Here is a 10671-nt window from a genome sequence, read left to right on the forward strand (position 1 = left end):
TCACCCTGGGCCAGTCTTTCCCTGCGTCCAACAAGGCGATGGAGCAAGGACTCTCTGTGGTCCCGCCCAGCCCGCAGAATCCTATGACTTTACAAGCCCATGGTTATTACCCCTGGGTGAGTTGTCTGGCCCACAGGACCATGAACTAAGAAGTCAACCCCAGAACCAGGAGGTGTGTGGAGACGGGAGGCCAGCCCAGCTTCGGCACAGCAGAAACCACCCCAGCCTTACATGGAGAAGCAGGAAACAGACGCAGCTCCTGGGCCAGAGTCTGCTGACCCGGCTGTCACACGTGAAGGCCAGATCTCAGTGGCTCAAGACAATGAGAGTTCACTTCCTATTCTTATTCAGTAACTTCTAATGACCATGGGGGCGGGGGGCCTAGTTTTCCGGGCCAGGTAGCTGAGCAGGGACTCAGGTTCACAGAAGCTCTGACACAGGCTCTTCCCCAGGTGGTTTCTGGGCCTCAGTGTCCACACCCAGTCAGCACAGGAAGGGAATGTGGGGGGGGGGGGGTGGAGGGTTTATGGGCCTCACGTTCCACTGGCCTGACCTTGACCACTTGGCTCCACACAGGTGCAACAGGGGTGTAGGGAAAAGTCGTCACTGACCCTGAGCCGGGTCCCCCAGCGGCCACCCAAGGGACCATCTTTCATGGGGGCAACAGGGAAGGTGGTTCCATATGGATGGAGAGGATTAAGTGGGGATAATGTGTGCAAAGGCCGTGGTGGCCCCTGGGAAGCCATTCTGTATGTGTTATCCCAGGTGTCAGACAGAGGGAGGTTATAACATGGGGATAGTTTATTTTAGAGACAATGAAAGTGAAATCGGCATCCCCCGCCCACTACCCGGATTGAGAGGAAAGACTTTGCCATCATCTGGACCCAGCCCCATATCCTCATCTCCCCAGAACCAGCCTGTTCAGCCCCCGGCCCCCTTTTCCTTTCATTCCCCCACCTCTTTGTTCCCAGGGCTGCCTGCCTGCTTTCCAGATTCGAGCTGGTGGCACCTTGCCTCTCGGCTTCTCCTGAGACGCAGCCTCTTCTGCAGGTTAAGTCTGACGTTCATCATGTGTCGACATCACGAGAGAGCCTCTGTTTTCCTTGCTGAGTGCTGTTTGTCTACACACACCGTGGTTTATTTACCCATTTCCTAGGGAGGGACAGTTGGGCTGTCTCTCACTTTTGGCTGGCGCGTGGCGCTGTCACGAATTTGTTTGTACACATCTCTCAGGGCCCATGTGCGTGCATTTCCTGAGGGGAAGAGCCTTGAGTCAGAGCATGCGGCAGGCTGGGCTTCAACTGTCGAGGCCAAGCATGTCCGGCGGGGCTATCTCGCTGCCCACCTCCCCCAGTAAGGCACCTCCCCCAGTAAGGCCAGGGCCCCAGGAAATCCTGCCTGTAGGGGTGTGTCCCTTAAGACACCAACCTCCCACCTGACGCTCATTACCTCCCAGTGAGGCTCTCTGGTCCCGCTGGGCGGATCCGGCCCCTGGCAGGTCAGAAGCGGGCCATTTCCTGTTGTCCCTCCACTGACCAGGCTGGGCTCTGAGAGGAAGTGGACATGCCCAGGCGTCTATCCTGCAAACCAAGGTCAGGCCCTCAAGGTCGGGAGCCGGCTGGGTCCTCGTCATTCACTGCACTGCAGGGCAGGGTCTGCTTTCCCCGCGAGCCCAGGACCAGGCCGAGAAGAGCCAGCAGGGCCTCAGGAGGGCCCTCAGAGGAGGCAGGAAGCTCCGAGGGCTGTGCGTCCCTGGCTGGTGCATAAAAGGAACTCAATTTAAATTCAGGGTGCACATCTCCACGCCTAGCAATCCCAAGGATGACATTCCGTGCAGAAGCCAAGTCACCCGTGCTGGGCAGGCCGCTCCTCCAGAGGGCCTGGCCATCACTGCTGCCAGAGACCATCCCACAGCCAGCGAGGAGCCGAGGACAGCTTCCCGGAGATGGCCAGCGGGAAACGGAGGCCCTCGTGTGACAACCGGCAAGGGCCTGGATCCTCCAAACCACCAGAGGTACTTGCTGAGCCTCCAGACACAGCCCAGCCTCCCGCCCACCCCCCAACTGTGAGATGGCCAAGCTGTGTTGTTTCCTGCTGGTGGTGGGCTTGAGATGCTCAAAGTGGTGGCCACACTGCACAGAGGATTCACTCTGCTGAACATTTTAAATAAAATCACCTCTCAACTTCAACGATCATGCCAAAATGCACAAAGTAATCTTTAAATATTGACGAGCACTCTGGCTCCCCAAACCCCTTAACCAGAAAGAAGGTCAGACTCAACAGTGTAGACTCAGGCTCCGGGTTTCTAAACTGCCTGTGATTTGGGAACCCTGCCTCCACTCAGGGGGATCCTGTCACCCCTTTCCCTCCCGGGTCTCCAGGTCACCAAAGGATCCTCAAGCTCTGTGCTCTCTGCCCACCCCCCAACGGCGTCACTGCTGTGCTTGCTTAACCCAAGCCGCCAGTCCTGCTGCCTTGGCTCTGCTGGCCATCTGGACATTTGGACCCTGTCTTAGTCCTCTCAGGCAGTCATAACAAAACGCCAAAGACGGGGGGCTTGAGCAACACGGTGCTCCTCACAGCTCTCGAGGATGAGATGTCCAAGGTCAAGGCTGGGACAATTTGGTCTCGAGTGACAGCTCCCTTCATGGCTGTTAGATGGCCACCTTCCTGCTGTCCTCAAATGCCAGGGGTAAAAACTGGGACAGGGTGATCTCATCTCTCCTTATAAGGACACTAATTATATAGGATCAGGGCCCCACCCCTATGACCTCATTTGCCCTTAATTACCTTCATCACGACCCCATCTGCAAATATAGCCACACTGTATTTGGGGGTTGGCTGAGGAGATGGCTCTTTCAGTCCATAAAGGACCCCCGTGGCCGCCTGCAAAGAGCAGCTCATTCGTCTCTTCCTCAACCACGGACAAGGGCATCTCCCCAGGACCTTCTCTTACTTCCTCTGACAATGAAGAGACCGGCCAAAAAACTTCCCAAAATGTTTTCCATCAAACCCCAGTGTGCGTGCAAGAGTAGCAGGTGCTTTGTGAAACAAGCAATTCCGCAGTGAAGCAGGTTAGCGGTAGCAAGGTCACATCGCGTGTGACAGGCCTCTCGGATGGGGTGATGGGTCTCCTCAGACGGACGGGTGAGCGGCAACGCCTCCAGTCCAGACAGCACGCGGCCACTCACCCTTCTGAGCCCAGCCCATGAGTTCAGTCCCCGCGCCCCCAAGGTGAGTCAGAGTCCATGGAGGAGACCCGCCTCATCCAGCAGACAGATGAGTCCCAGAGCAGCCAGTGTCAGGGCCGGACCACCGCTCCCACCCACTCTCTGACACGTCCTGACCCAGTTCCTGCCTCAGCCACAGTTTACTGCCGCTTCACAAGCTGCTTGAAAGGTCACTTCTCTGCCAATCCATGAACACACTAAAATAAGAAGCTTTCCCTCCCTTTTCCTTCCTTCAAATGTTTCAAAGAGCATCGAGTCCTGCATTAGCTACTCCAGGCTCCTCACTCAGACTCATCACCCCAGGCAGCGCCCAGGGAGGGACCCGTAACCACACTCCTGATGGAGTGCGTGCGTGCATGCCAAGTCACTTCAGTCGTGTCCGACTCTTTGCAACCCTATGGACTGTAACCCACCAGGCTCCTCTGTCCGTGGGATTCTCCAGGCAAGAACAGTGGAGTGGGTGGCCATTCTGTCCTCCAGGGGATCTTCCCAACCCAGGAATCAAACCTATGTTTCTTATATCTCCTGCATTGGCAAGAGGGTTCTTTACCACTAGCAACACCTGGGGAGCCCATGGATGGGGAGGCACAGAAGGAGTAGGATCAAAGCCCTGGGTCCTGACAAGGTGGGGACCCCGCAGGAGGCACCCAGGGGCAACCGCCCGGTGCACCAGCAGTCCGCTGGGAAATGATCAGAGCCTGGCACACAGCTGGAGCTCAAAATAGATGCAGCTGAGCCACGCCCAGGTGGCTGGAGCGGCAAACCGCAGCCCCCTACACCTGCCCCACAGAGCCGTCAGCCCACCAGGAAGATGGATGGTAAAGACCAGAGGCGTCCGGGGCTCTGGAGGCAGAGCTCCCTCACCTCCATGGCCACACCCCACTTTCTGGGCTGCACCAGCCCTCTCCTGGCATTGCTACCAAACCCAGGAGGGCAGCAGGCCTCTCAAGCATGGCTGAGCCCTGACGTCCCCGCAGGACCTGGGTTGGCACAGCTTCTCCATCGGGGTCCCGCTGCCCAGCCTGGGGAGCGGTCAGCTCAGCCTCCAGCTGCCTCCTCCCTCAGGTTCAGCTCCTCCTGCACTCCACACTCAGAGCGCGCGAGAGGGCCCCAGAGGTCCAGCCACTCAGCCTAAAGCTGGACGCTCTGTCGGGGCAGTTACTTGGGGTCCCCCAGGGCTGGACGCTCTGTCAGGGCAGTTACTCGGGGTCCCCCGGGACTGGACACTCTGTCGGGGCAGGTACTCAGGCTCCCCTGTGGCTGGACGCTCTGTCGGGGCAGGTACTCAGGCTCCCCTGTGGCTGGACGCTATGTCGGGGCAGGTACTCAGGCTCCCCCAGGGCTGGACGCTATGTCGGGGCAGGTACTCGGGGTCCCCCAGGGCTGGACGCTCTGTCGGGGCAGGTACTCGGGGTCCCCCAGGGCTGGACGCTATGTCGGGGCAGGTACTCAGGCTCCCCCACGGCTGGACGCTCTGTCGGGGCAGTTACCCGGGGTCCCCCGGGGCTGGACGCTCTGTCGGGGCAGGTACTCAGGCTCCCCTGTGGCTGGACGCTCTGTCGGGGCAGGTACTCAGGCTCCCCCGTGGCTGGACGCTATGTCGGGGCAGGTACTCAGGCTCCCCCAGGGCTGGACGCTATGTCGGGGCAGGTACTCGGGGTCCCCCAGGGCTGGACGCTATGTCGGGGCAGGTACTCGGGGTCCCCCAGGGCTGGACGCTATGTCGGGGCAGGTACTCAGGCTCCCCCACGGCTGGACGCTCTGTCGGGGCAGTTACCCGGGGTCCCCCGGGGCTGGACGCTCTGTCAGGGCAGGTACTCAGGGCTCCCCCGGGGCTGGACGTTCTGTCGGGGCAGGTACTCGGGGCTCCCCCAGGGCTGGACGTTCTGTCGGGGCAGTTACTCGGGGCTCCCCCGGGGCTGGACATTCTGTCGGGGCAGTTACTCGGGGTCCCCCGGGGCTGGACGCTCTGTCGGGGCAGTTACTCGGGGCTCCCCCGGGGCTGGACATTCTGTCGGGGCAGTTACTCGGGGTCCCCCGGGGCTGGACGCTCTGTCGGGGCAGGTACTCAGGGTCCCCCAGGGCTGGACGCTCTGTCAGGGCAGTTACTCGGGGTCCCCCGGGACTGGACACTCTGTCAGGGCAGGTACTCAGGGCTCCCCCGGGGCTGGACGCTCTGTCGGGGCAGGTACTCAGGGTCCCCCAGGGCTGGACGCTCTGTCAGGGCAGTTACTCGGGGTCCCCCGGGACTGGACACTCTGTCGGGGCAGGTACTCAGGCTCCCCTGTGGCTGGACGCTCTGTCGGGTCAGGTACTCAGGCTCCCCCGTGGCTGGACGCTATGTCGGGGCAGGTACTCAGGCTCCCCCAGGGCTGGACGCTATGTCGGGGCAGGTACTCGGGGTCCCCCAGGGCTGGACGCTATGTTGGGGCAGGTACTCGGGGTCCCCCAGGGCTGGACGCTCTGTCAGGGCAGGTACTCAGGGCTCCCCCGGGGCTGGACGTTCTGTCGGGGCAGGTACTCGGGGCTCCCCCGGGGCTGGACGCTCTGTCGGGGCAGTTACTCGGGGCTCCCCCGGGGCTGGACGCTCTGTCGGGGCAGTTACCCGGGCTCCCCCGGGGCTGGACGTTCTGTCGGGGCAGGTACTCAGGCTCCCCCAGGGCTGGACATTCTGTCGGGGCAGTTACTCGGGGTCCCCCGGGGCTGGACGCTCTGTCGGGGCAGTTACTCGGGGCTCCCCCGGGGCTGGACATTCTGTCGGGGCAGTTACTCGGGGCTCCCCCAGGGCTGGACGCTATGTCGGGGCAGGTACTCGGGGTCCCCCGGGGCTGGACACTCTGTCAGGGCAGGTACTCAGGCTCCCCCGCGGCTGGACGCTATGTCAGGGCAGGTACTCGGGGTCCCCCAGGGCTGGACGCTATGTCGGGTCAGGTACTCAGGTTCCCCCGCGGCTGGACGCTATGTCGGGGCAGGTACTCGGGGTCCCCCAGGGCTGGACGCTATGTCGGGGCAGGTACTCAGGCTCCCCCGCGGCTGGACGCTATGTCGGGGCAGGTACTCGGGGTCCCCCAGGGCTGGACGCTATGTCGGGGCAGGTACTCAGGCTCCCCCGCGGCTGGACGCTATGTCGGGGCAGGTACTCGGGGCTCCCCCGCGGCTGGACGCTCTGTCGGGGCAGTTACTCGGGGCTCCCCCGGGGCTGGACGCTCTGTCGGGGCAGTTACTCGGGGCTACCCCGGGGCTGGACGCTCTGTCGGGGCAGTTACTCGGGGCTCCCCCGGGGCTGGACGCTCTGTCGGGGCAGTTACTCGGGGCTCCCCCGGGGCTGGACGCTCTGTCGGGGCAGGTACTCGCGGGGCTGGACGCTCTGTCGGGGCAGGTACTCGCGGGGCTGGACGCTCTGTCGGGGCAGTTACTCGGGGTCCCCCGGGGCTGGACGCTCTGTCGGGGCAGGTACTCGGGCTCCCCTGAGGCTGGGCAAGGCCTCGCGGGCCTGTAGCACCAGCAGTCACGTTTCCCCCCGTCCTCCTCCCCCTGCCCCGCCCAGTGTGGACCAGTCACACCCCAAATCGGGCACAGCCTCTGCATCCAGAACACGCAGCCTGAGGCAGTGGTTCCGGAGCGGTCCGAGAAGGCAGGCCCTGAGGGGACAAGACGCTCATGGATTCTGTCCCCACTCAAGCGGGGTGGGGTCTGGGTGTCACACCCCAGGCCAGGAGGAACCAGGTCGGTGTTGCTGCTGGCAGGACCAGATGAAAGAACCAAGAACCAAGGCCTGGATGGTCACTGCCAAGCCCACCAATGCCTGAGACAAAAACAAGGGACCCCTGGGGGCGGGGCAGGCCGTCAGAGCCCAGGGGTGAAAGCCAGGGGGCCTGCAGGGACGGGGTGGCTCAGAACACCCAGGAGAACCCAGAGGGCCAGGATGGTCAGAGAGCCAGATGTCCGGCTGTGTGGGCCTGCTGGGCCAAAGGCCTGGTTGAGGAAAGCTGGACCCACTGCACGTGGGATGAAATATCTGAAGCTACGCCCTTCCCGGGTCCTTGGAGCCTTCTGAGCGCGGATGGCGCCCACGCAGGGGAGGCCCTCCCCCACGAGACAGGCTGGGCCCCGGACCCGGGACCCACAGCATCACTGCTTGCAAATGGACAACACAAAGAAACTAGAGTGAAAGAGAAAGTCGCTCCCTCATGCCCGACTCTGCGACCCCACGGACTACAGTCCATGGCATTCTCCAGGCCAGAACGCTGGAGTGGTGGCCTTTCCCTTCTCCAGGGGATCTTCCCAACCCAGGGGTCTAACCCAGGGCCCCCACATTGCGGGCGGATTCTCTACCAACTGAGCCACCAGGGAAGCCCTGGAAACTGAAAGAAGAGTGTGCATGCGAGGTTGGGGTGAACGATGGACCAAGAACCCAACAGCTACTTCTGAACAACCAGGAGCAGAAGCAGGGGGCCGGGGTCCTGCGCGTGCCCCCTGCACTCACCTGAGGGTGGGCCAGCCACCTAAGCTGCCCACCCCCCATATAAGGAGCCAGCTCGCCCCGCCCCCTCAGCCAGAGAGCAAGCAAGGGGACCTGTGGGTTGTTCTCATCCCCACTGCTGCCTCAGGGGCCCTGGTAAAGCCTTGGCTGACTTTCTCATCTGGCCTCATCAACTTGTATTGATTAAGGAGGCCAAGCACCCTGGCCTGTAGGTAACACGGCCCCATAATTGGGGCTAGGTCACAGCCTGGTTAGGTACAGGCGGGTAGGGGGCAGCTCCCCAGCAGTGGAGGCTGGGACCCAGACACGCGACTCCATCCGAGGGCGCCGGGGCAGAGGCTGGGCTGTGCAGTCGTCAGGGAAGGAGCCGCCTCGAGCTGGTCCCCTGGCCGGGGAAGCTGACAAGCCTCAGTGGGAGAAGCAGAGAGGCCTGGGCTGCAGCAGGCCGTCTGTCAGCAGCGGAGACCCGCTCACCTTCTTAAAGGCCCTCCCAGGGCCCCAGGGCCGGGTCGGGGGACCCCGGACCCTCCACGGCAGGGTCACGTGCCCAGAGCCACCCCGGGTGCAGCACAACAACCACTCAGCTTGCTCCTCGGGGGTCTGGGGCCCCAACCCATGAGTTGGAGGAGGAGGAAGCCCCGAGCTGGGGCACGGAGGGGCCGCTGGGTTTGGGGGGCAAACGCAGAACCACCGACAGCAGGCTCATCATCTGCCCTATTTAGCTGCACAGCCCCGGGGAGCAGACCCCAGCCTGAGCCCAGAGCCACCCTGACGGCCTCTGGGCCCCGCGAGCCTCTCCCCGAGCCCAGGCAGGAGGCAGGCCTCCCTCACGCTCACAGCAGCTTCTCCTGAAATTGTAGGAGAGAAATAAAAGCTCGCTTAGAACTGCGTCCCAAGGGACTCAAATTTTCCTCAAATACTGAATTCAAAACGCTTTTTCCACTTCCCTTGAAAGGGGTATCAGAAACTGTACTTGAAGCATTCTCCATCCATGTCACAAGTGTTATAAAACCTCCATGCAGCTAATTTTGTCCACCTGGTTTCTGTATTTCCCAAATAAAACTTCACAAAGACCTAAAATCCCTTCCCATTCCAAAGCGCGCTGGAGAGCATAGTCACAGGGCGGGTGAGAGGCTCCAGGCAGTGGGCGCAGGGCGGGGGGCCCAGGCAGAGTGGGCGGGGGGGGGGGGGGCAGCCTGTGTCTAAGCTCGGCCGAAAGCTGCAGGCCCGCTAATCTGATCTCATCAGCGCACCCCCGCCCCGGACCCGGCTCTGGGACTCGGCTGGAGTCTTGCCCAGAGGGGGGCCCTTCAGCAGCTCCAGGCCCCCTCCGCCGGGCCGCCCTCCCCAGCCCCCTCCCCCGGGCGCCCCACAGGCTGAGTCAGTCGTGGCGGAGAAGCAGCGGTGGTGTCCAGGCCACAGTCTCAGACTTGCTGATGGCAGGGCTAGGGAGCGGGCCTGTCTCAGGGCTGACACCGGAGCAGGGCCCCCTGCACCCGTCCCCCCCACACCCGCCTCCTTCCCGGGGCTGCGGCCCCCGTGTTCCCTCAAGGCTGCCCGCCAGCTGCGGGGGCCGGAGCAGAGGCCGCGGGGGCCACGACGCTTCCTGCTGGCTGAGCATTTGTGAAACACCGTTTCAGAGGCAGGGACGCTAAGGCCCAGGCAGTGGATGTCCCTCTCTCCAGGCTGCAGGGCTGAGCCGGCTGGGACGAGCCTGCGCATCACGAACCTGCCCGTCGGGGCCACGCACACCTCACCGCCCTCAGGCCAGCACACGGGGGCAAAGCCAGGCCCACCAGGGAGCAAGCGGCGGCCAAGGACGGCCGGCGGTGCACACAGGTCCAGAGCGCGCTCACTGACTTGTGCTGAGACCCTCCAGGGGCCCTGAACGCATCCACTCTGCACTGCTTCAGGGCTGGGGGCACAGCTGCCTCTGGCTGCATCCCAGCAAATCCACACCCCCACCCTTCGGGCTTCTGGGCCCGGGGGCGTGGGTGGAGTTGGGGTGTGGCTTGGCGCTTGTCTAGGAGAGGGGACAGCCCCGGGCAGGGAGGGGAGCTCAAGAGCAACTCCTGGGCCCCAGGCCGCCTCCCCTCCCACAGGCCCAGCCTCCCGGGAAGCCGTCCAGAAGAGGAGGAGGAAAACGTTCATTTCCTGAACATGCGTGCAAAAAGGGAAGCGTGCAGGCCGCGTCCACGTGGCAGTCCTGAGCGCCCGCGGGGCCTGCAGCCCGGCCTCCGCGGCTCCCAGGAGCTGGGGGGCCCTGCAGCACCATCAGGGCCCTCGCCCCTGCCGGCCCCTCGCGGCCCGGCCCTTCCTGCCCTTCTCACCCTCGGCCCGCCCCCCCCCCCGCAGAGCCGGCTCTGCCTCGCCCCTGACCCAGGCCGGCAGGGACAGGGCCCAGGAGCGGGCGGGGTGTGGGGACACGCAAGGGTCTCCCACCAGCAGGAGTTGGGCTCCCCCGGCCCCCAGGGCCAGGACCAGGCTTTTCCTCGGGGCAGGAACCATGCCTCCCCATGCGAGGTCGGCCCCGGGCACTGGGTCACAGTCCAGGACAAGACCCAAGAGTCTCCACTCTGGGTCCCACGGGGAGAACAAACAGGCCAGCCCACCAGGCGCCTCCCGGCCTGCAGACAGGAGAGGCGGACAGAGTGGAGAGCAGGGAGGGGGCGGGGCGCCCCAACAGACCCGCAGAAGTGGACGCCGCGTGAGGACAGGGCGACAGAGAGAGGCCGGGGCCCAGGGCGAGGGCTCTGGGCAGAGGGCACAGCAAGTGCAAAGGCCCTGGGGTGGGAGGGGCGCCCGGGAGGCCACCGTGCGGTGGGCAGAGCAGGCCGAGCAGCGCCCCAGGGTCGGGTGGGCTGCCTCTGCCCCCTTGTCCAGATGCGCAGACACCCAATGCCTGGGGGGAGGAAAGCGAGAGTGCCCAGCAGACCCCCAGCCTCTCCCCAAACCCAC

The 10671-nt window shown here is 63.7% G+C and overlaps 1 protein-coding gene across 1 annotated transcript; it reads right to left on the bottom strand.

The window, feature by feature from the left end:
- Window positions 1-471: 471 nt before the first annotated feature.
- On the bottom strand, window positions 472-10160 carry LOC122703341 (atherin-like). Its single transcript, XM_043917562.1, has 3 exons — window positions 9443-10160; window positions 1450-1580; window positions 472-1253 (listed from the first exon to the last, which is right to left on the bottom strand). The coding sequence occupies exons 1-3, from the start codon at window positions 9862-9864 to the stop codon at window positions 1153-1155; spliced, it is 654 nt and encodes a 217-aa protein (XP_043773497.1). The 5' UTR covers window positions 9865-10160; the 3' UTR covers window positions 472-1152.
- Between the last annotated feature and the right edge of the window lie 511 nt (window positions 10161-10671).

Source organism: Cervus elaphus, chromosome 11 (assembly GCF_910594005.1).
Source record: "Cervus elaphus chromosome 11, mCerEla1.1, whole genome shotgun sequence".
Taxonomy (NCBI): Eukaryota; Metazoa; Chordata; class Mammalia; order Artiodactyla; family Cervidae; genus Cervus; species Cervus elaphus.

Coding starts and splice junctions, on each gene's coding strand:
- LOC122703341 (XM_043917562.1), bottom strand. CDS start 9,864: ATGAACGTTTTCCTCCTCCTCTTCTGGACGGCTTCCCGGGAGGCTGGG. Junction 1,581..9,442: donor TGCGTGGCCCCGACGGGCAG/GTTCGTGATGCG, acceptor CTTGGTTTGCAG/GATAGACGCCTGGGCATGTC. Junction 1,254..1,449: donor CCAGAGAGCCTCACTGGGAG/GTAATGAGCGTC, acceptor TCTTCCCCTCAG/GAAATGCACGCACATGGGCC.